This window comes from Mirounga leonina, unplaced genomic scaffold (assembly GCF_011800145.1).
Source record: "Mirounga leonina isolate KUSES-001 unplaced genomic scaffold, KU_Mleo_1.0 Mir_125, whole genome shotgun sequence".
Classification (NCBI taxonomy): domain Eukaryota; kingdom Metazoa; phylum Chordata; class Mammalia; order Carnivora; family Phocidae; genus Mirounga; species Mirounga leonina.
Genome location: NW_023270305.1, coordinates 12766702 through 12791470, shown reverse-complemented (window position 1 = coordinate 12791470; position 24769 = coordinate 12766702). Strand labels below are relative to the sequence as shown.

Sequence of the window (24769 nt, the reverse complement as noted above, 5' to 3'; positions counted from 1 at the left end):
TCTGGAACTTTCTACCTGCGCTACCTCGGAGAGGGAATAAACCTCTTTTGGCTTCAGGTTCTCCTCCTATAAGATGGAAATAACAAGAGAACGTGCTTCAGAAACTTCACAGGATGGTTGTGAGGCTGAAATGGGACAGGGCATGTCTCTTAGCGAGGGCCTGGCACATGGTGGGTACTCAGCAAATAGCCGAATGAATGATGGCCACACTGGGCCGGGCACCGAATGCCATGATTAGAAGATTGCATTGCTTACCACCATCCCTACGCCTGCCCCCTCTGTAGACAGGCCTGACCAGGAAAGGGAGGCTAACCGGAAACTTTGCTTTTGGACCAGTCTGTGCCCAAAGTTAATATGTCTGTGACAGTCACATGTGAATTATAAGAGGACATGATGGCGTGGAAAACTCTGGACTTCAGGGTAGGACAGACCTGGATTTGAATCTGGCTCCACCGTTTAATCATGACCTTGGGCAGCTTTGTTAACCTCTCTATACTGGAAAATGGGGAAAAAATGGCCCCCGCTTCAAAAGGTCGGGGTGAGGCGTAAGGATGAACGAGATGTTGCAATTGTAAAGCTTTATTCACAGAGGCTGGAACATCGTGGGAGCTTCCTAAGTAAAGCTCCTGTTTGAGCGATGTACGCTCACAGGCACTCGGGGGATTTCAAGAAAAGGAGAGAAAACTGTGGGCTGGATTAGTCAGGGACTAACAGTTGTTAAAATGTATTGCGTATTTTCTTCGTGCCAGGCACCCTTGTAAGCGCGTTCAATGCACTTCATTTAGAGTCTCGCAACAGCCCCGCGAAGTGGCTCCTGTCATTCCCCCCGTTTTACAGCTGAGTAAACTGAGGCTGTGGGCCACGGTTCTGCCCCAGGTCACACAGCTGTTAGAGTAACCAGGTCAGGATTTGAACCCCCGCAGGAAGAAGCCCTTTAGGAGGCTGAGATTAGCATATGAGTCAGGACTGTCAGCCGCAGGGCGGACGCAGACTCACTCATATCACTCATACCCAAGAACGGAAAGGCTCCCATGACGGGGAGGTTTAGAGATGCCCTGCCTCCAGGTGCAGCGAGATTCGGGGACCCAGACAATGACCACAGTTTGCCATCCGTCTATCTTCAGCCCTTTGTTCTCGGGCAAGCCCTCCCCCGCAGGCAGCGGCTCCTGACTCACAGCCTACCCCGTAGCATCTTTCCATTGCACCACCTCGGGCCCGGGAGGCGTCTGATTGGCCCTGCCTGGTCACGTGCCCGCTCGCCGCCCGGGGTGAGGGGCGGGGTCAGCGCCGAGGCACCCTACTCGGGCTGGTGGGGAGGGGAAGGCCGCTAGATAGCTGGAAACAAGCAAAGTCCACGAGGAGGAAAGCAGGCTTCAGGCGGAGGGGGGAAGGAGGGCCTGCTGCAGAGACGGTCAGACGTTTTTCAGCAGTGCAGACCCAGGGCTTGAGACGGAGTCCAAGGGGCTCTTATGGCGATGGCATTTGGATTGTTCTTGATGGAGCAAGGATTTAGGTTTGGGGCAATGCTGGTTTTGCTTCTGGAAGAGAAAATACTTCTGGGCGGCCCCTGTTGAGGTGACACCGTGGGGTCACGGTGTCAGTGCTGGTTGGGGCAGACGTGGAGGGGAGATTTGGGATGATCCGCGGGGGAGGGGCTGATGAGGTTGGGCTTCGGGAGGAAGGCGGGAATGGCGCGGCGTGGGGTGGGGAGGACCGTGTGGTGGGGGCGGGGCGGGGCGGGGGCGAGAGGTGACGTGGCGGGTGGCGGGGATGGCTGCACCGTGGGTCTCCGGCTGAGGTGGGCTGTTGAGTGAGCCAGCGCCGTGGTTAGGGATGTAGGCAGCCGTGGCAGGCACAGATGCAGTTTGGGAGGTGCAGCAGGCCCCCGGGTGCCTGGGCCGCGCCGGGTGCAAGTGATGTACTGGGAGATGTTAAACGTGTGGGAAGGGGTGGGGTGGGGGGCGGGGAAGGAGGTACCACGTCTGTAGCTGGTGATGGAACTCGGTGTGGGTGTGAGCAGCTAGCTGGTCATGGTTATGCTGTGGGATGTGATGGTTTCATAGAGCAACAGAGGTGGAAGGGCTGAGCTGCGCTCAGAGAGGAGGATGGAAGCCAAACCCAACCAATGGTTGCAGTGGGGAGGTAAGATCTCCTTCCCATCCCCGTTCTGTCTCTGTACAATTCCTTTTTTAATTTCCTCAGAGTAGTACATGCATATCATTGAAGAAGGCAATACCAGCATCTCTTCACCAGAGACGGGCTCCCACCCTCTTCCTCTTCGCAGAGGCCACCCCTTCGAGCTGTTTCTTCTAGCAACTTTACATCTCACGTTTCTGAGGAATGTGCCTATTTTTGACTCTTCCATTTTAGACATTTCCCATTGATTTCTTATTTAGTAAATAAAAACGTAGCTCTCCTACGTGGCCACGCTTTCCACTCCTAAAGAGTTCTTGGGGTGGGCACGCTATTAAAGGCACCCTACCGGTGTTCTTTCAAAAATGTTTTAGGCGCATGTGGATATATGCGTGTAGACGAGTGTTGTAGGCCCTATAATGCCCCGGCCCCCAAGACGACACATCCTCGGCCCCCGAACCTGTCAATATGTTACCCTTATGTGGCAAGAGGGACTTTGCAGTTGGAGATCTTGAGGTGGGGAGGTTATCCTGCACTCTGTGGGTGGGCCCACTGTCATCACAAGGGGCCTTAGAAGTGGACGGCGGAAGCAGGAGAAGCAGGGGAGCGAGGGTGGGAGCAGAGGCAGAGTCATGGCCATTGCTGGCTCCAGGGACGGGAGGGGCCAGGAGCCAGGGCATGTGAGCAGCCTTAGGAGCTGAAAGGGTCAAGGGAACGGATTCTCCCTAGAGCCTCCAGAAAAGAATGCAGCCCTGCCAGCACCTTGATGGGTAGCCCGGTGACACGAACCATTTGGAACCTCTGACTCCCAGAGCTGCAACAGAGCAAATATGCGTTGTTTTAAGCCCTTAATTTTGTGGTAATTTATAACAGCAGGAGCAGGACGTTTCTATGTACATATGTGTATACATACACACATCCACACGCATTACATACGTGTGTGTGCAGACACACACGTATTTGTTAAATCAGTGAATGCAACCGTGTTCACAACCAGGCCTTACAGTATCCTGCCAGAGTTTCCTTTCTTTTTTTTCCCCCGGAAGTTAATAACAACCTTGTTTCGTCATCTGCCTTATTTTCTCTGTACCTTCTGCTGATTGCTACCTCACCTTCTCACAGCTGGTGGCGGGGCTCTCTGCAAGGGCAGTCGCATCAAGTATGACACGTTTCAGTTCCAGTTCTCCAGTTTCTGCCGTCTGGGTTTGTGACACGTCGGAGCGGCCATTCTGGGACTTCCTTTTGTGGGCCTCCCTGGCATTCCCTTTGCCTTCTTTCTGGTTGGAGTTCCTGTTTTCTGGATCTCGTGTCTTTCTCTTGTTTGGCTTACTCCCACTCCGGGACAAGGTACCTGTCAATATCCGAGTCCGTTCAATTCCTGAGTCTGGATGGCGGAGTGCAGACAGGGAGGGACACCTGTGGTTTTGTCGGATTGAGAAGACGGTTCGGTGGTCGTGGGCATGGCGACCACAGCACTCAGCAGGCCCGAGTCTTGAGTCACACTGCTTAGATCTGAACACTGGCCCCCTACGGCTTCATCTGACCTCTTTTCACCTTAATCCTGGAGAATCCCTTCCTGTGTCTCGGGTGTCTTAGAGGACATCTGCTCGCGGTCCCTGAGAAAGGAGACCTGAAAATATCTTTATTCTACCATCGCACCTAAATGAGGATTAGGCTGTGTAAAGAACTCTAGTGGGAGAATTGTTTTAAGAATTCCGAAGGTATTGGTTCTTTGTCTTCCTGCTTTCCACATTAACGTTGAGCAGCTTGAGGCCATTCTGATTCCTGAACCTCAGTAGGTCACTTTTTCCTCCCTCTGTGCAGGTCTGTAGGATCTGCTGTTTGTGCCAGTGTTCTGAAATTTCACAGTGATGTGCCTTGTTGTGGGTCTGCTTTCCTCCATTGTGCTGACGTGCAGTGGGCCTTTTCAACTGGGCCGCTCATGTCTTTCAGTTCTGGGAGATTCTCTTGTACTCTTTCATCAGTAATGTTCTCCCCTGTTTTTTTTTTTATTTTCTGTAACTCCTGCTTTTCAGGTGTGCAAACTTCTGGACCAGTTCTCTCTCTTTTCCATCCTGTCCAATTTTCATTTTTCTTTTTAAGGTACCCTTTGCATTGAATTTTGCATCTTTACTAGCATGGTTTGTATTTCTACAGATCTTTTTTGTTCTCTGAATGCTCTTTGTAAATAGCACCACGTGCCCTTGTTTCGTGAACGTAGTCTCTTCTCTGTGCATGAAGTGTGTCTTTTCCAAGTTATGTTTTGGTTTGGTTTGGCTTCTTTGTTCTCCTTTCTATTTTCCAAGTCAGAGGCCTCCCTCAGACGTCTACTGGTCCATGGTTGTCTTGTACAGGATTCAGAAGAGGGGACTGGGAGTTCTGTGCATGATGGTGGGGCTTGTTTCCTGGCAGATCCACCAGATCCTGGTTAGCCCCCACAAGCCGTTTGGACACCATTTGGGTTCTGGGGGCAGCATCTCTATCCGTAGGTCTTTCCTCTCGGACTGTAAGATTCTCCAGAGAAGAAGATAAGGGTCTGGCTGCCAGGGTTCGAGGAGCCAGTGGGGGAAGAGCTGGGGGCACTCAACATCAGCATTTAAAATAACCTTCATCTCCTTGATTTTGCTATATTACCGTTGCTCTCAACTGCACCAGTCAACTCCGTGCAGAGACCCTGTGTTTTGTGTTCCCCAGAGGGTAAACCTTCAGACTTCTGGGGGAGGGGGTCTAGGGCTGTTCCTTCTTTCATTCAGTCCGCTTTATTTTCACACATGGGTCCTCTCCACCCCTGGCCCGGGAGGTACCGGGTGCTCTTGCCTCTCGAGTGTCTCTTAAGGATTCTTGTTATAAATTAGGTTTGTTTTGATTTGATTTTGATTTGAGAGCAGTTTTGTCTGAAATCTGGCCATCACAAGTCTGCTTTCCAGACCCCAAAATTGTGTTGGTGGTGTGTCCTCTTTGTTCGGCCCACTCGTGTGACTATACGTCTTTAAAAAAGCTTTCTACTAAGTTGGATTTAGAAGGTAGTGAAACTGGGTGTGCGTAGTCAAAATCCCAGTCCTTTTTCCACAACAGTTTTGTAACTGGAGTGGTAATAATGGTGAGCGTGTCAGTTGTGATTCCAGGACTTTTTTTATGATGGGATTCCTTAAACATTTGTGGAAGTTATTGTTAGAAACATTATTTATGGCCCCTGTGGCCACTGGAAGTATAAAGGAGGAAATAAAAGCTGCCTGTCATGGTGGTAGGGTTCTTGGCATGGGTTCTTCTTTGGTGGTGGTTCTTGTGGCACAGCCCTTGGCGTGGGTGAGGAAGATGCTTCAGTGCTAGGAGCAGTAGAACCATGCTTGGCGAAGGACCATCATGGTGGACACAGGCTGCTGGTGTTGGGACCGTGGGCCTCGGGGCAGGTCCCTCCCCTCAGGAGGGCTGCTTGAGAGAAGGAAGCTTCTAAGGCCAGGTGGGAAGCACTGTGTCAAGTCCTGGACCATGGCCACCACAGGGGGCCCCCTGGCGTCGTGCAGCACGTGGCCTGCCTGGCCATATGCTGGGTGGATTTAGATGATGCCGGGGGACTCTGAGGAACACTTTCTGACAGGTCTGTTCCACTGAGGAACACGAACCTACAGACTGACCCAGGTCAGCTGAATTTGCCGTGAGGTTAGCGCACCAGCTCAGATATCAGGGGAATGTGTGGAGGAAGGGGAGAAGGAAAGAGCGTTTCCCTTCCTTTCCGGGGTGTCTGCCCTCAGGTTCAGTGCCTTGTGATGTTCTGCTTTTCCTCCTACTTCTTCCTCTTCTCACTGGCAATCAGAGAGAGGTTCTCTGAAAGTGTGTTTTTTTTGTTTTGTTTTGCTTTTTTTCTCACAGAAGCTCCCTGGATATTTCTAGGCCTCAGGGCAGTGCTGAGACAAACATCTGGCAGAATCTGCCTCTACTTTGTGCCTGGGCCTTCATGGACTCCATGCTGGGGCTCTGGGGCTCCTGAAAGTGTCCCAGCCTTGTCTGCTTCTCCCCTTTGCCCTTGGCACCTCCAACAGCTTGGCAGGGCAGGGCTAGAAGACGCCTTGTAGATCATGTAGTCCAACTTTCCCATTTCATGGATGAGGAAGCTGAGGGTGGGAGGCCCTGGTCAGGACTAGAACCCACATCTGCTGACTCCAGGTTCAATGTTCTTTCCAACCAGACTCTGCCTCTCTTAGCTTCCGCATCCTTTTGAAGGTTTTGATGTGGGGCCGGGGCGGGTGGGGGGTCATTGGATATGTTTGTGCTAACAAACGGTGTGTGGGCTTAAAGCGGGAATCTCTGGCTGATAATGGAGGGAAGCCCCATGGAGTTCTGGGTTGGACCAGTTCTGTAATGGGCTCTCGGGAGTTGTTTCTGGGCGGTGGTGGAAGCTGGGGGACACAGCTTCACAGAGACCGCCCTCAGAGCTTTAGTGGGAGAGATCTGGATTCAAGCCTCTGCTTTGACTCTGGAATATGGACAAATCCTGATCTTTTTGAGCCTGAGGTTCCACTGTAAACGAGGAATAGTAATAGTATCGGTAGCTGCCCGAAGGCAGGCAGGCGGGCAGGCCGGCCTGTCACGTGCTTAGCACCGCGTCTGACACACGAAGCACACTCTCTGTTGCTGTCTACGCACGCGTGTATTGGGGCAGCAACCGTGCCCGGAGCCCAGCCCGGTGCTGAGCTTAGCAGCGCGCATTGCACCTGGAGTTTCCCTAGGGCTCACCTGTGGGGCTTGGATCACCTTCAGCCCGGTGAGGTTTTAACTTAAAGCCCCTCCTGCCCTGGCCCTAAGGAGGCTGCTCCCAGCTCCAGCCTCCCGCTCCACGCCCGCGGCAGAGCCCACCTCCCAGCGAAGCGCGCGTCCCCGGGGAAGGGGCTGCGCCCGTGGGAGACCCAAGCCTGTGCTTTCTCCAGTGCCTGGTTTTCCAGGGAGCCTTGGCTGGAGGGGGATGGGAGAAGAAGCCCAAGAGGGAGGGGAAGCCGGGGAAGCAGAACGGGAACTGGAAGGGGAAGGGTGTGGGTGGGCCCAGATCCAGCTGCCTCCCACTTTCCTTCTCCTGCCAATCCCCTCCCTGCAGGCGGGTGCACTGGAGGCGGGGGCTTGGCCCGTGTTTCCTCCTGGGGGGTGGGGAGCCAGAGAACTCGGTGTCTCTGAGCGGAGGGGGTTGAATCTGCAACACCCCCACCCCTAGCTGAGGCCTGCGGCAGGGGCTTTGTTATTTCACTGGCTTGAGGCCCACACCTGAAGCAGGGAAGATGAAAAGCCCCTAAAATTAAGCCGTGTGGGTGCAGAGGGCCCCCTCCAGCCCCCCAGTTTCCCGAGGCAAATGGGGCCGATTCGCGGGGTGGCGGGGAGAGCAGCCCCCGGTCCGCCCTCAGCGTGGCCTTGGCTGTGGCCTCTGCCCACCAGGACGTCCTCCCAACAGCACGGCGGACCTAGGCCTTCAGCCTGGCCGCAGCCCGAGTTCAAACTCAGCTTTCTCGGGGCCCGGGCGCTGGTCCTAAAGTGAGGTGACATTCATTTCACTACATCCTGTGACTGCAGCTCACTTCCTCCACGTGGTGGGAGCGGGGTGGGGGTGGGGGCGTGAGGGGAGGACAGGTTAGAAGGAAAATGTAGCAGGGCTGGGGACCTCTGGGATTTCCCAGGGGGTGGCTGGGTGGGAGGGAGGGTGCGGGAAGCTTTCAAAGGAGAGAACAGAAGTGAATGAAGAGAAGGGAGGAGGCAGGAGGCAGTTGGAAGGCCCAGAAGAGGCGCCCACGGTGCCACGGCAACCCGGAGGCCCCGGGGAGACTTGCCGCCTCGGAGGCAGGAGGCGGCCCTGAGTCAGCCTCGGTTTCCCCCGCTCTCTGGCGGGCTAGGCTGGCCCGAGCTGCTGGTGAGCCTGGGAAGAGGAGTGAGGTCGGAGGAACAGGCCTCACAGGGCGGTGGGGGGGGGGCTGAGGGGAGGGGGGGGTGTCAGGTGGGGCCTGGGCTGGGGGTGCCCTGCCCTGCCCTGCTGACCCCTCTTGTCTTCCCCCCACAGGTGGAGCCACTGGAAGCCCACACCGCAGGCAGCCGGAGTCCGAGTTTCACCGGGATCTATGTCTAAGTTCTAACTCTTGCTTACAAAGACCACGATAATTCCTTCCCCAAAGCCCAGCAGCCCCCCAGCCCCACGCAGCCCCAGCCTGCCTCCCACCGCCCAGCTGCCCGCAATGCCCTCCAGCGGCCCCGGGGACACCAGCAGCTCCGCTCCGGAGCGGGAGGAGGACCGCAAGGTGAGCGGCTGGCTCTGCCCGGGACCCCCGGGACCCCCGGGACCCCCGGCCCCAGCCTGGGGAGGGGAAGGGGGAGGGCCCGTCCCCGAGGAATGACAGCTCTGGTGTGCTGAGCGCTGGACCGCGCAGCTCAGTCTTCACGCTGGGCGGTGGGGAGGGCTGATGTTCCTGTTGGGGCCATGGCTTGTAGAGGTTCGGTCTTGGGGGTATGGCGGGAATTTGAAGCATGTAATCAGGCTCCAGGACCCACGCTTTTTAACTCCCCTGGTGTTTGAGCAGAGGTTCAAGCCCCGGGTCTGTAGACAGTGTTGGGGGGCAGCCTGGCAGAGTGTCCCCAAACCCAGATTCCTTCCTGGATTCGCCTGTACCAACGCTGTGTCCTCAGCTGGGTCACTTGACCTGTCTTAGCTACTCCCCAGGCTGTTCAGTAGCTTCTGGGAGGCCAAAGACCAGTTCGGGGAGGCTCAGTAGATAGGAGGCCGCGTGAGGGCTCCCCCTCTCAGAGTGCCAGGCACACGGTGACACCAGTCATCCTGGAGATGGTGATTTCCTGCCCCTCACCCCCACCCCAGGCTCTGAGTGTCACTTCTGACCATGGAGCCAATGACATCCTTGTTCTCAGAGCCCCCTGCGGGGTGACCTCATCACCCTCTGCTGAACTCCAGGATGGGCCTGAATCAAAGGAGATCCCAGCAGCCCCACAGGGATCCCTGCTCAGTCCTGAAAGGCTGCCTTGGGACCTCACCAAGCTGTGTCCCCCCACAGGAAAGCCACCCTGAACCCCTAACAATTGGGCTCTATTTTCGCTCTCTGGCAGTGAGATGCTAAACCACACCACCACCTTTCTGGGGAAGCTATACCAGCCATGGGCCTTTCTGGGGTATCCGGTCTGCTGTGCCCTGGTCCCCACGTCTCCCTCTGCCTGTTCCCCTTTTCCTGAGCAGGAGGGAGGGGTGGTGATGCTCGGTGGGAGGTATAGCTTGTCCTTCTGGAACCAGAGTGGACACCTGGCACCAGGTATGGGCCCCTGGGCACTGCAAGGAGTGTCCCATCTGCTCGCCCACCGTTGGGGACAGCTCTGAGACCCGCTTAAGCTCCCTGATGCGTCCCCACGCGTGCTCAGCTCCTTCCTGGGCTCCCTCAGCCTTTCAGCCTTTTTCTGTTCTCTGAGTGGTTTCCAGCCAGTTGGTTCTTGGGAACAATCCTTGAAATAAGTGGGGGCAAGGACTGATGGCCCTAGTTTACAGATGAGGAAGCTGAGCTCAGCTACTCAGTGGGGGGTCCAGATGAGAGCCTGGTGGATCAGAACCTTTCCTGCCGCCGCACCTGTGTCAGTCCCTGTGCGGACACACACGCAGGTGTGCGCACGAAGCCTAGTCACCTGCCTCCCCAGCCTGGAATCATGCGGAATGCCCTACTGGGGGGTGTATACCCAGCAAGCTGGGGAGAGAGTGCTTGCTGTGGCCTGCTGAGCCAGGCTCCTAGGGGCTATAGGTCCCCTTCTTTCTGACCCCACAGAGAAAGAACAGGTAGTCCAGGTTATCCTATGCGCCTCTGAGCTACTCCTGTCCCAGGCAGCAGTCGACCCACACAGAGTCAGGGCCACCTGCGGCCGGCCACCTGTGCTCTCGAGTGGAGGCTCGGGATAATTCCCTTCCCCTCATCGGGTCTGTTTTGCTCCTCTGTTGGATTAGGTGACCCTGACCCCCCTACCCGGTCTGATGCCCGGACTGGTGCTGACAGGGCTCTGTGTCCATACACTTGCAGGTGGGGGTCAGCTGCCCCCCGCAGGTGGGGAAGGTAGGGACAGTCAGGCCAAGCTTCCCTTGTTACCGGACGGTGCTGCTCTAGATAGCAGAGCCCCTGGTTCCCTCGCATGGAGAGCAGCAGAGCAGGCTCTCTGTTCTGACAGTTCAGGATAGAGAAAATGCACTGGACAGAGTCAGAAGCCCAAGGCCCTGGTCCCAGGCCCGAGTATGCCACTTCCTGGAGATGTGACTTCAGGCCATCTGGGCTCGCGTTTGCTCAGCTGTAAAGTGGGGATAGTAACTCTAGCTGTGCCTGTTTTACAGGGTGGTTGTGGAAGTCAGATGAGGTCATGGGCATGGAAATGCCCTGCAAACAGCAAAGTCTGGTCCAATTATGAGGGATTACGATTGCTATTATTATCTACCCATAGTAACTGTTCTGGCTCATGCGGCAACAAACACACCCAGCCCCAGATTCTGGTGTTGATAGAGCGGGCTGATAGACGGGGGCCGGGGCTCGGTGGGTGCTCCTCCCCAGACGCCCACACCCACGGGGCGCATGCTGGCTCACCTGGCACACCTCCCTGGCATCTCTGGGCTGGCTCCCGCAGCTCCGGGGAGCTGCCCGGGGAGGGGGGGGCTGGTAGAGACACTGACAGCCGCCCACGGCAGCTGGAGAAAGCCAGGCCTGGGGCAGAGGTGCCATGTCACTGCAGAGGGGGAAGATGGGCTTGGGCTGCAGCCCAAGGAGCCTGGCAGAGTCGCCAGAGGCACCTGGCACTAAGGAACTGTTCGGTGAGCCAGAGGGAAGGGGTGTGGCCACCCCCCTGGCCTTGGGCCCCACGTGCCCTTCCAGCCTCCTTCCCGGCCACGCCTCCACGCACCTTCCACTCTGGTACTTCCTGGAGCCGCCAGCCCTTTGTTTATGCTCCTTCCTCCGCCTGGTGGGCCCTTTCCCTAACTTTCACCGCTCCTCTCTGATCAAAGCCTTTGCTTCCTTCAGTCTGCCTTGAATTACAGTTTGTAGGGGACCCGCGGTGCTTTTGAGAATGCCAGTGGCACCTGGAAAGGTTAGAAATGCCAGTCAGAGCGTCTGGGGCTGGGGCCCAGCAGTCCTTGTTTTAGCCAGGCCTCCAGGGCATCTGAGAAGTACCAGTATGGGTAACATCCAGCCCCACTGCTGCCCCTGGAGGGCAGGGCCTGACTAGCACGGAGTAGGTGCTCAGGAAGTACCCCGTGGCTAGGGTAGGAAGGAAAATGAGAGTGGTAAGACCCCTCCACAAGGGAATAGCCGGGGGCCTGGATCTGGCAGGCTGGATGCGGAGCCAGGGGTAAGAGCTGAGGAGCTGGGAGTGCATAGAGAGGGGTCTGCCCAGCGCCCCTTCTCCCTGCGGCCTCCCCTACCCTGCTGCCCATGTGTCAGATGGGGAGGGAGCTGGTGGGGAGGCTGGGACCATGCAGGTTTGGGGGAGCTGAGCGCTGGGGTTCTGGCCAGGCTACGTCAGCTGGGGAAATGTGGCCACAGTGGAGGGAGGGGGAGCTGGTCTTATGGGATATGGGTGGGGAGGTGAACAGCAGGGAGGCCAGGAGCCGGGGTGGGGTGTCAGGCCCTGCATGGAGGGGAGGGGAGGGACAGAGGCAGCAGCAAAGGGGACCAAGAGCATTCCAACCTTGGGGCCAGAAGGGCCTCCTCAGATCCCCAAATATGAATCAGCGCCTGGCCAAGAGTCCAAGCCCCAGGCTGGGCCCCCGATTGTGCGGCTCCCCTCTTTCCTCTGTCCTCAGAAACACAACAGCCAAGATGCACTGAGTGCTGACTCTCTGCCAGGTGCTGTTTTAAGCTCTGTGCTCGCGGTATCTCTTCCGTCTGCCTTGAATTACAGTTTGTAGGGGACCCGCGGTGCTTTTGAGAACACCAGTGGCACCTGGAAAGGTTAGAAATGCCAATCAGAGCTTCTGGGGCTGGGGCCCAGCAGTCCTTGTTTTAGCCAGGCCTCTAGGGCATCTGAGAAGCACTGGTGTGGATAACATCCACTCTTCACTCTTAGGGCTGCTCCATAAGGTATTTTTCAGCACTCTAGCTTATTAACCACTAAATGGATGCTTAGACACGTGAGGTCACTTGCCTAAGGTCACACAGCCAGTGAGTGGCTAGTCCAGTGGCGTGGCACTCAGCCGGCGGTCCCCTGCGTGAAGCGGTGCCTCCCGGCTGGGATGCCCCACAGCCCTGCCCATGGTGCTTCTGCTGCAGGTTCAAGGCTGTTTATCTAGACTGGAAGTCGGGATGGTCAGAGAATGCTTTACTCGGTGTGGCAGCGCTTTTGCCCTGGGGTGGAGGTTGGGGGCGTTCATGTCCAGTAAGAGTTCACGTACAAGGCTAGCGTGCATGCACGCACACATGCACTCCGGACTTCACTCTTCCGCGAAGACAGTGCCGTGGCCACACTGCTTCTCGCCGTTCCTCCCTTCCTGCCTGTGTGCCCACCTCCCTCCCTCCTGCATTGTTTCCCTTTTTTCCTCTTCTTCTCTTTCTTTGCAGGTACCTTCCCAGGTACCCAGCACGTAGTAGGGCTCCGCAGTTCTGTCAGATGAACTGAATAAACCTTCCTGGAGGACCTGGTAAAGGAAAGGGAATAGGAAGATACAAGTCCTGCCTACCATCCGGGGCGGGGAGGCCCTTCCTGGACAGCTGGGGAGAAGTAGAAGCAACAGCAGGGCATGTGGATCCGTGCTGGGCGAGCACAGCATGTGGGCCTGAGTGCATGTGCGTGTATGGACACGTGTGTGGCCAGTGCTGTGGCCGGGCTTCTCCCTTCTCACCCGAGGCCCACCCGGAGGCCCGGCAAGTGCCGACTTCCCTTGGGCACTCACCACTTCCTGCGGTCGGTCCACAGGCTCGAGGGCGCCCTGGGTGGGCTTCTCCCAGCTCCACTCTCCGTTGTTCTTGCTGGTCCGTAGGTCTGTTGCCTGCTCGGGCACGCTCTGCCTTCATTACACTCAGATGCCCACATACTGTCGCTGAGGGCCGGCTCTTTGCTTTATAATAGTCACTATAGGGGTTGTTGATTGAAATAGCATCCCGCTTAGGACATTCAAGCAGTTGCAGAAGAGGCAGCTGTCCCCTTCCCTCTTCAGGAACCCAGCTAAGAAGAAGGGTGCATCCATTCTTAGCTCAGTGGAGTCCATTAGATGCTTGGGCACGTGGAGCAGGTGTTTAATGCACACGATGCCCACCCCTGCACTGACGGGGACCTGTGTTTCCGTGTTCAGATTCTCTTTTTTTTTTTTAAAGATTTTATTTATTTATTTGAGAGAGAGAATGAGAGAGAGCATATGAGAGGGGGGAGGGTCAGAGGGAGAAGCAGACTCCCTGCCAAGCAGGGAGCCCGATGCGGGACTCGATCCCGGGACTCCAGGATCATGACCTGAGCCGAAGGCATCGCTTAACCAACTGAGCCACCCAGGCGCCCATGTTCAGATTCTCTTAAGTTCTCTAAGTTAGATAGGACAGGCATACCTCAGAGAGATCTCGGGCTCATTTCCAGATCACCACCGTAAAGCGAGTATCGCAATAAAGCAAGCCAGAGGAATTTTTTTTGACTTCCTAATACATAAACGTGTTTGTACTCTACTGGAGTCTATCAAGTGTGCAATGACACACCTAAAAAATTTACATACCTTAACTTAAAAATAGTGCTAAAAAATGCTAACCCTCTGAGCTGTCAGCAAATTGAAATCACTGGTCACTATAACAAATCTAGTAATAATAATAATAAGGAGGGCGCCTGGGTGGCTCAGTTGGTTAAACGACTGCCTTCGGCTCAGGTCATGATCCTGGAGTCCCGGGATCGAGTCCCGCATCGGGCTCCCTGCTCAGCAGGGAGTCTGCTTCTCCCTCTGACCCTCCTTCCTCTCATGCTCTCTGTCTCTCATTCTCTCTCTTGCAAATAAATAAAAATCTTAAAAAAAATAAAAAATAAAAAAATAGTAAGGAAACAATTTGGAATATTGCAAGAATTACCAGAATGTGACACAGAGACACGAAGCGAGCAACATGCTGTTGGAAACACTTGCTGGACGCAGGGTTGCCACGCACCTTCGGTTCACAAAACGTGCGATATCCGCGTGGCTCGGTGAGAGGAGGTTTGGCTGTGCACGTCCGGTTCAGGTCGATACGGTTGTGAGCAGGCGTCACTGGGACTCTGGAGACAGACCTATGTTCGAATCTGGACTCTGCTGTGTGACTTGGCGACGTGGCCTCTGAGCGGGGAAATGAGAGGTTTACGTGGTGTGTGTTTTAACACGGGGGCCTGACACGTATTCCGTTAGTCTTGGGACTTACTTTGGATAACTAGCTAGCTTGCTATCTACCTACCTAGCGATCTCTTTATCTACCTGCCTACCTGCACATTCATGCTGTAGATCCACTGCAGCCCCAAGGACCTCAGGGGCACAGGGTAAGAGTGTGGAAAATATAGGTGGGGTGTGAATGGTGTGGGTTGAAAGTCCATGGAGAACCTGGCATGTGGAAGGAAGGTTATTTCTGGGTCCTTGAGAACAGGCGGGCCTGAGGTCCCTCTTCCCTTCACACATTGAATAGAAGCAGCACTGAGGCAAGAGACAGGGAGCCCTAACTCTTGTTGGGAGAGGCTGTGACTACCTTCAGAAGCTTGGGTGAGGGTCCCTCAGGCCTTTATTGGTCAGGCTGGGGATGGAGCCCCTCCCTGCCAAAAAGCGTGTCTCCCAAGGCCTTGGTGGGAAAAGCTGAGCTCAGCTCTGCGGAGTAGAAAAGGGCAGGCTGCACTGGGTGTCCCAGGAAGCTGGGGAAGGGGGGTGGTCGATGCCCTTCCTTTCTGGCACCTTGGCCTTGCCCTGCCCTGTGGAGAGACACAGGGCAATTAGGGATATTACTTATAACCGTCCCATGCAACATTTGCATAGTATGGAAGGGCATATAAAGGAGTTTCCTTGGCTTGGCAATTAACTCACTTAATCCTCACGATTGCCCTGGGGGCATCGCCTCTCATTATCCCCATTTTATAGATGCGGAATTGAGGCATAGGGAGGTTAAGAAAGTTCGCAAAGGTCACATGGCTCTGAAGCAGTTTCATCTGGATTCTTTCCCTCTTTAAATCGAGAAGAATCAAGCCCTATGTAGTGTTGTAGTGCATCCAGAAAGGGGTTCCCTGATGGGATTGGGGTGAGCTGGTGGACTGTGCAGGGCTGGGGTGGGCTCGGGTCCACAAAGGGGGACACTCTACTCAGGTTCTTCTTTGTTTATGTGTTGCCTCTCTCTCCAAATTGAGTGTTGTGTTTGCTTATCTCTGTATCCAGTACACAGTAGGTGCTGGATAAATATTTTTGAGCACGCCCATTGGCCTGGCCTCACGTCGGCCTTGAGGGCACAGAGGTTAACATGGCTGGGCTGCAGTGCACTGGGTATGTGCCTAGTGGAGTCTCCATTCTGGAAGGCAGTGAGGCCCCAGCATGGTGCACAGGTTGTGGGGGAGGGCTGCAGCCCTGGCCGGAGGGCTTGGGAAAACCCACAAGCACCGCCATTTTCAACCATTTGGCACTTACGGAACATCTGCTGTGTGCGGGTCCCCGGGAGCTGTGGGGGCATGGAGGGCCAAACAGGACATGGCGGTACCCTCCAAGAGCATGGCCTTTTGGGAGGGATGGAGGCTTTCATCAATATGTATAGTATGAAGCATACGAAACAGTCGATGAATACTTGTTGAATATTGTTGAATAATTGAAACAGAGGGCTGATAGCTTTGGGAGGCGACTGAAACAGCGGGGGGCTTTGGGGGTTTCTGCGGAAGTATGAGCATGTGCAACCATTCCCGGGGCCACTGTGTGGTCACTCACACTGCAGCCTTCATCCTCCCCCCACCCCCTGTTCTCCAGCAGCTTGCCCTGCCACCCACCTGCATGTAGGCCCAGCCTGGGCGTGCAGCACCTGTTAGCATGTGTGCACGGTGTGGTATGAGGGGTCCTGTGGCCGTTGCTCTGCAGTCCTGGGCCTCGGGCAGCCCATACTGGGGGCTGGGCCTGGCGGAGAGGCCAGTTGGTTTCACTGAATTCCACGATCATGGACGGACCCCTGGAGGCCAGCCAGGCAGCTGGCCAAAGCTGTACGTGCTTCTTGTCCCAAAGGGTCTGGGCAAGTGGCTGGCTAGATCCGGCAAGTTCATCCCCTCCACTCAAACACCAACTTCAGACATCTGCTCAACGGATGCTGGGTCAGTAGATCCGGTGTGTGTTCTGGAGGGAGCACGTACATCTGGCTGGCTGGCTGGCTCCGGGTGAGACATAGATCTCTTAAGGGGAGGGGTCCTATGTCCAGGCAGGAGCCTCCTGAGACAGCTGCGTGGATGTGTACATGTGAATGCTAATGTGTGCCCCTGCCTTGGATTGCCTGCCTGCTCATGGTTTCCCGGTGATGCACACGGTGACACACAACAGGAGCATGGAGCCTAGTAGGGCATAGTGGCAGAAAGGCCCATGAGCTGGGAATCAAAAGATTTAAATGTTGGTTCTAAAGCCTTTTTTCCTGGCTCTCTGATCTCTGCAAGTTAGGTAACCCCTCTGAGCTTCAGATTTCCCGCCTGTGTGATAGAAGAAAATAATATGGGCTCTGCTTTCTGTAGAGCAGAAGAACAAAATGAAACAATGTATGTGAAAATGCTTTGTTAATTACCGTGTACTGTACAACTGCGAGAGATTATTATCGTCACAGCCCAGCTCATCAGAATGAGAAGTTGTATGTGGCTTAAAATAATCCATCCAGTGAGCTGTGCTGAAATCTAGGTCAAATCATAGCCTCAGAAGTTTAGAGAGGCTGATGGTAACTACCTAATCTAACAGGCCACCAAATGTGAAGGTGCTTGGAAAGCTGTGAAGAGTTACATAAATGTAAAGTGACATGATTGTGTTTAAGCTAGAAAGTACATTTTAGTCATCCTGTTTCCTGATTTCAAATCCTAAAGATCGGAGCCGCACTAGAGCCTCATGCACAGTTATATTCATGCCGGTTTGTGGATTTCATGCCTCACACTAGGTGCCTCGGTCTAGGCACTGGGGTTGCCGAGGTAAGACAAAGCCCCTTCCCCCAAGGGGCTCATGGCCTGTCTAGGACACTAGTTAGCAATCGCAGTGCTGGGGAGTGGGTTCTATGGGGAAGGGAGGACCTATGACTCAGTCAGAGGATCAGAGGAGGGAGCCTAGGGGAAGGAAATCTGGGAAATGAGGTTGGAAAAGTAAGGGTTTGCTGGTCCACCTGAGTGGGGAGGTAGTCGGGGCAGAAGGAATGTTCTATGCCAAGGCGCTGGGGAGGGAAGCAGCCTGCTTTTGCACCTGGTGCAGTCTGTTGGCGATGGGTGGGAGGAAGGCAGTGGGGAGAAGAGACCAAGGTGGCCCGCCAGATCTTGGGGGCCTTCCTTCACACTGGCTAAGGAGCTTGGCTTGATCCTGCAGGCCCCCGGGAGCCCCCTCAGCAAGGGCTTAAGCTCTGCAGAGTGACATAATCAGCTTTGCATTTTGGGAAGATCAGAGAGCCCCGTGTTCCTGAGTATCTCACTGCAGCAGGACCAGCCAGATGCTGGGGTTTGTCTGTGGTAGTGAGTGATAGCTGCAAATGCAGGGCGCTGGGATTCGCATGGGGATGGGGAGGGAGGGCGGGGGGAGAGGGAGGGATGCACTTTTGTGAATAGTTCTGATCAGGATGTGTGGAGCAGAAGTTAGCAGTTCTTGAGGGACTATATCATGTGTCAGCTTTGGATAGACTATTACCTCATTGAATTGTCACAGCATCGCTGTAAAGGAGATGTTATCATCCCCGTTTTATAGCTGAGGAAAGCAAGACTCAGGGTAACTAGCCTGAAGTTACTAGTGAGTCAAGAGCAGGGCAGGAAGTCCAGCTCACCGCCTGCCCCCCCCCCCCCCCCCGCCCTCTCCAAATCCCACCCAACTAGAATTTCTGCCCCCCTTCTGCCACTTCCCACTGTAGGGATTGACTAATTCAGTCCCCTTAGTGGATGGATGAGGAAACCAACCCGGGCTCATGTCTGTTCCTGCTCAGTTTGTTTTCCAGCTGCCCAAGTCCCCATGGATCAGATTCTTCCCTTTCAGAGTATTAGTGATGCCGCCTAATTCAGTGCTGCTTACAGATTTGATAAGCATATTTTACATTCCTTTGCTCAGCCCATCAGCAAAGATATTGAATGAACCCGGCCCCATGACAGATGCAAGAATGGACCACTTGATACGCCTCCTTGAGGGGCCTGGCCCCGAGCTATCTGCTCACCCTCCTCTGTGTGTTATCTCTCTAACTCTGTGTGAACTCAGGCAGGCCTGGAGCAGGAGGTCCCGCCACCCTCTCTTTGCCCTCATGACACTGCTACATGGTGAAAGAGTGTATGTTGGCCCCAAATAACATGCTTTTCACAGAGCCGTACTCTAGGGCCGGATGGAAACGGCATGGGTCAGGAGTTGCGTAGACCTAGGTTCGAGCCCCCACCCAGGCTCTTGGGGAGATTTGGTTTCTTCGGGCACAAACCAGGGGAGCCTGAGGCCTGAATGCCAGACGGGGCATATCGCACCTTGCGCTGGGCTCTGCACGGGACGGCCTGCCCTGGTGATGTCCACACTCTCAACACGTCGGGGCCTGGCTAGGTGGCATGGCATCTGGGCATTCCTTCCTCCCTGGGTATATTGCGGCTGCATTGAATACAACAGGGGAGGATGTGTCGAGCATCTCCTGCTCATCCCGCATAGCCTGTGTCACCAACGTGCAGAATCACAGAAGTCTCCAGGTAGCGCGGGAGTTGCCTGCCAGGCGCCCCTGGGCCTTTCTTCATGTACTGATGGGAGCCAGGGCTTAGGGGTCCCGAAATACCAAGTGTCTTTGTTGTTAGGTCATTGCAGTGGGGCAACTGTGGTTCCTTAGTGCTGAGCAGGGGCACAGAATGGCTTTTGCATCTCAGGTCAGTTCAGAATAAAACAAACTCAGATGAATCCCTCTGTCGGAGGGATCTTCCATGCAGTCCGTTAAAGAAATAGTTCATAGCCCAGAATTTCTGGGCGGTAGGAGTCTTTCCAGACCCTGTGGCCACCCAGACTGATCCCGATCCACATTGGTGCCCCCCTCTTGCCCATTGCCTTGTGCATTCCAGTCCCAGGGGCCCTGCTGTGAGGAATGGTCAGCAGCTTGGCGAGGTCTGGCCTAGTGCTTTCCAGGCAAACACAGGGGCTGAGCGGGCCTCCTGCCACCCAGGGAATATGTAAGCCCCCCCACCCCCCACCCTTCCCGGGGGTGGCCGGGGGGCATGTGGAATACTCACTCACTAAGTGCATGGCCAGGTCTAGGCTCTGGAAACTCAGCAGTGCACAAAACAGACAAGGGGACAGAATATTTGTTCATTCCTCTTAAAAACTTGAGAAGCGGGCAGAATGGGCCCCTTCATGCTCCCCTTTTACGAATGAGGAGAGTGAGGCTCAGAGAAAGTGATATACTGTAACTAGCTAATGGACAAGCGGGGCCCAAACCCATGCTGGTCTGCTCTAAATCCCAGTGCCGTTGCATGACCTCACATGACCTCACATTGACTCTGTTTTGTAAACGCTGAGTTACCTAGTCAGGATGATCAAGACAGTGCCCATTTAGCCACGGTAGAGTCAGACCCAAAGCACCGTCTCGCCCTAAAATTCACCGCCTTTGCGTAGATGCAGCTGAAACCATCACCAGGATTAGGGTGCCTTGGTAATACTTCCTCTCTCTGTGATCCAAGTGATCATTTCTTCTACAGGGCTATCTGCAGGGATCTCAAGGACAGCCCAGCACCAGAGGCCTGGCCTACTGTGGGGTATGTGCCCCGGCCCCTCCACCGTCTGGCTGTCCCCCCTGTGGCCATCCTGCCCTCACAGCTTCTCTGCCGTGTTTTCCTGAAAAGAGCCTGTCAGGGGTCTCTGGTCCTGGTGCACACTCTCTCTCCACCCTGGACCCTCCCCTCCCACCCACAGACGGGCAAACCACAAGCTATTTTGAAATCACAGAAAATGAAAGTTGAGTGGGATGTTGAGGGACATCTTGATTAAATCCACTGGGAACCTGGGCACCCTCCCTTTCTCTCCTGGGGCACCGGGGCTGCTCTGGGGTGGCACCCTCCCCAGGGAGGACCATGAAGCCATCATTGGCTCCTGACGTCCTGCAGGGGCTTGGAGAGCTGCCCATGGTCCCTCCGCTGGGTCAGGGTCCTTCCCCAGCGTTGTTTCTGTTTGTGATTAGTCATGCTGGAGCCGGCTGAGTCAGAAGCGACCTGTGGGTGGTTTGTGGCCGGGCTGCTGGAGCAGTGAGGCAGGAGGGCTTTCTAGGTTTCTTACTCCATGCTCCATGAGACAACGTAGCAGGGCCTGGCCCTGGCAGGTGTCGGGTGAGGTGGGTCCGCAAACCAGACTTCGGGTCCAGAACTCCGTGAGTGCAGGGAGGGCATCCAGATGAACCAAGACACTGTCCCTGAGATGCTCCTGGGGGGTGACAGGCATACGGGGCAAGCGCTCCCCAGCAGGTGTATTCACAGGGGCCGTGAAAGTTCTCCATCGTTGGCCACGGTCCTCATTCCAAGTGTTGCTCCTGTTTCCAATTGCTCAATTTAATATTTCTTTTCAGGGGATCTTATTTTCAAGAAAGGTGATCCATTAAATATGAGACTCATTTAATTTTTGTATCCGTGTAAGATGTGTTTCACAGAAACAAACTCCTTTCCAGAAACACACTTTTTGTCAGAGCACGCATTGTGATTCTGGGGTTAAGAGAACGTGTCCACCAGGAGGGAGGGCAACATAGCGTCAGGCCAGCAACGCCTACCCTGAAGTCCCCCGAGGTTCTGTTTACATGGGGCCCGAAGGGTGGGTTCTGGCTTTGCCAGGCCAGAGACAGGCGAAGGCCGCCCCTGCCAGGGGGAACAGCCTGGCGTGGCCCTGGAAGTGTGGCCGTCGTGGGGGTCGGGGGACAGGGGAGGGGCCTCTTGGATCCAGCCCCGGCTTCACAGGCTGTCTGTACCCACAGGAGGGAGAGGAGCAGGACGGAGCTCGTGGCAAGGAGGAGCGGCAGGAACCTGGCACCACCGCTCGGAAGGTGGGGCGGCCTGGGCGGAAGCGCAAGCACCCCCCGGTGAGTGTCACGGCACCCCCCCCAGCACGCACGCACGCACGTGAGCACGCACACATGCTCTAAACAGCAGTCAGTCATGTGTGTCCTGCAGGCACCTGAGGTCATTAGGGCCGGGCCATGGGGTGCAGCCCTCCAGCTGCAGAGCTCCCTGACGTTCCCCGTGCTTGGAACCCTACCATCATCCTCACAACTTTCCTGCTCTCTGCCTTGAACCGGAAGCCCCTAGGGACCAGAGGACTTGCACTGTGAGTTGGAGCAGAGCTGGGACTTCCTTCTGGAAGGGGCAGTAAGAGAGCCTGACGGTGACCCCAGGCCAGCCTGCCCAGGCCCCTTCCTCCCCGTCCACACACCCACCCTCGGCCTCAGCCCCACCTGAGAACCTGGAGGAAGGGAGCCCAGGCCTGGGAGTCTGATCAAAGTGAGGGGAGATGCAGGCCGATGGGTCCCTTCAGAATAAAGAAGGAGAAGCGGACGCTGTTTAAGTGTGGGCTTCAGGGCTGGCCCCAAGCCCAGGTTCTGGGGGCCAGAACCTCTCTGAGTCTGGGGGGGAGCCCCGGGGTTGCCCAAGATGAACAGTGCTCTGGGGGGCACGACCCATGGGCTCTAGGAGCCTGCGTGCCTATGCGCTCGACTCAGAGGCAGAAGTTACTTGCAAGCGCCGAAGACAGCTGGTTCCTTTCCTTCAGCCCCTTCCAGCTGAGAATGAGAGCTCAGACTTGTAACTCAGCCCATCAAGGAAATGTTCTCAGCAGGGCAGGATTTTCTCCCGTGGGGTGGAGAGTCAGGGTGCATGGTGGCCTTAGCGAAAGGGACAGTGGAGGGTGGGAGGGCTGCAGCGGCGGGAGGTGAGGGGGCCCAGAGCCAGAGGCCGGGCACCTGCGCGAACCAAAGTGCACCACTGCTAAATCTGCTTAAAGACTGGGAGGGGCGGGGGGGAGAAGTTAAGTCGTTTAATTGGTAAGTAATTTTAAGCATTTTAATATTAAAGCAAACATGGATATTTTATGGCCTATAATGAAAAATTCACGTGAAGTTGAAAGATAAAATGGGACTTCAAAGGAATAGACTCCAGGCTGTACTCCCAGATTCCCAGGGTGCCCCTCTCCTCTCCTCCTTGTGGGAGAAGGTGGAGGGCCCCAGTGCAGGCTGAAGGGGGAGCCAGGCTGAGTCAGAGCCCACTGGTAATTCCCCATCTGCCCTTGTGACTACGATCTGTGGGCGAGAACTCCACCCCCCACCTCCCATCCAGGTGCACTGGGGACAAGAGTCACCACCTATAGCAAATAAAGACCTGGCAACCCTTTGGCTCATCCTTGTGAGTCTCCAGGACCAGAGGGAGGGCACATCAGCGGGAGGTGGAGTGAGGCCCTGGGGACAGAAAGTGCAAGGAAGTCAGGGGCAGGTGTGTGGAAATGTGTCCAGAGAGGGACCAGTGAGAGGGAGGAGGGGCAGGGCCGAGTCGGGGAAGGGTCAGTGGGTCCTCCAGCCTTCCCACCCCTGGCCCCAGACAGGGACTTAGTGTAGAGGGAAAAGCACCATCTTCAGGATACAACAGACCTATGTTTAAGTCCTAGCTCCACCACTCACCATCCATGTGATCTTGAAGAAGTCACTGTCTGAACCTTGGCTTCCCCCGCCTGAAAAACAGAGATGATAAGGATGCATTCCTCTTAGACGCCTGGGGGAATTAAATGTGTGCAAGCACCAGAGAGAGCCAGTGCTTAGCAGAGGCCGTCATGCCCTTGCCCCGACAAACCTTTCCTCTTTAGGAGGCCACAGCAACCTCAGTTTGATAGAAGAAACCACACTGGAGTTACTGCTTCTCAGCTGTGTGACCTTGAGCAAGTTACTGAGCTTCTCGGAACTTCTTCTTCATTGGGAAAATATGGCTACCAGTAATACCTGTCCTGTCCACCCCCGGGGGTGCTTTGCAAATTGCAAAGTGGATCCAAATGTGCAGGGCGGATCCCCTGAGCCAGTGGGGCCAGCGTCTATCAGACCTTTCAGTTGGGAGTCCAGCCTTGGCCTCGCAGCAGCCCTGGTGGGAGGTGCTGTACATCCTGTGTGGGTCATAGTCTGCGTGTGGTCTGCAGGATTTTCTCTTGAACAGAAATGTACCGTGGACAGTATTTAGTGTAACTGAATGTGGCCCTCCTCTCTAGCACATCAAGGTGAAAGGTAAGTCTTATTTATCAGTGTGGCCTCCTCAGCCTGGCTGACACCTGCAGCCTCCTGGACTCTCAACAGAGGCCCCAAGGTGGGAGAGAGAGCATGGGGAAGGCAACGCTGATGGGGGAGGCAGCTCTTGTGAAAGGGAACCCTTGCACCCTAGGGGAGCAGGGAAAGACGGACCCCAGAGAAAAGAGCACGCAGGCCTTCCCGGACAGCAGGCCCCCGGGCCCCCAAGGGAGCCCACGTGGGGGACGTTGGCACTGCTGCTAGAGGTTGGCTCCTGGTCCCCTGGCTCCCAGGCCGTCTGGCTTGCTGTGGAGCAGGTGCTTGCCCTGGCCTCCCCTCCCCCCAGCAGAGAAGTGTAGCCGGAGGGCTTCTTGGGGACCTGGTGCAGCTGTGGCCCTGGGAATAGATTGACCAGGGAGCTTTAAAGCAGCTGAGTGTGTGTCATCCAGCTAAGCCTGGAAAGAGGAGGGAGCTTGGTTCACATCCCGGCAGGTGGCACGGAGTGGGGAGTGCTGGGAAGCGAGAGTAAGAGAGGGCTGTGGGCTGGGGTCTTTATTTGTGCATATCCCGTGCCGGACGGGGGGGAATGAGGCACACCACCACCGTCCTCACCATCCCCTGGCCTCCGAGGCTAAGGAATCATCGTCTCTCTCCTTGTTTTGTCCCCAAGGCCCGTCTGTTCCTGGGTATCTCCCACTCATTCCTGCTCCGGTCTTAGCCTCCTGGCTGCCCCCCAGTATACTTTATAACCCCTCAGTGACGGACACTTGACACCCGCTGAGCACGTACCAGGCTGAGGAGGCCACACTGATAAATAAGACTTACCTTTCACCTTGATGTGCTAGAGAGGAGGGCCACATTCAGTTACACTAAATACTGTCCACGGTACGTTTCTGTTCAAGACTCTCCAGGGAGCCCCCCCCCTTTTTTTTTTAAGGTTTTACTTGTTTATTTGAAAGAGCATGAGCAGGGGAGAGGGAGGGGCAGAGGGAGAAGGAGAAGCAGACTCCCCACTGAGCAGGGAGCCCAACATGGGAGCTCCCAGGACCCCGAGATCATGACCTGAGCTGAAGGCAGGTGCCCGACTGAGCCACCCAGGTGCCCCCAGGGACCCCATTTCTTATGGGTTAAGGTCTGGAATACTCCAGATGGCTCCTCACCACATGATCTCTCCTGCCCCTGCTCTGGGACTCAGTATCCATGGCTTTTATCATAGAAACCCCGACTTCTCGCTGCCCCTGGAACACACCAGGCATGTTTCTCCT

The 24769-nt window shown here is 55.5% G+C and overlaps 1 protein-coding gene across 6 annotated transcripts in view; it reads left to right on the top strand.

Annotated features, from left to right (window-relative positions):
• Positions 1 to 24769, top strand: part of DNMT3A (DNA methyltransferase 3 alpha) — a 103931-nt gene that overhangs the window by 19636 nt on the left and 59526 nt on the right. For 3 of the 6 annotated variants that reach the window (XM_035000709.1, XM_035000707.1, XM_035000711.1), the window contains exons 2-3: positions 8171 to 8405; positions 21222 to 21326. In XM_035000709.1, coding sequence (XP_034856600.1) covers positions 8343 to 8405; positions 21222 to 21326 — 168 coding nt within the window. In that variant the 5' untranslated portion in view covers positions 8171 to 8342. Of the gene's footprint in view, positions 1 to 7263; positions 7651 to 7827; positions 8024 to 8170; positions 8406 to 21221; positions 21327 to 24769 lie in introns of those variants that run through there. The other 3 variants (XM_035000710.1, XM_035000708.1, XM_035000712.1) reach the window with 3 other exon arrangements.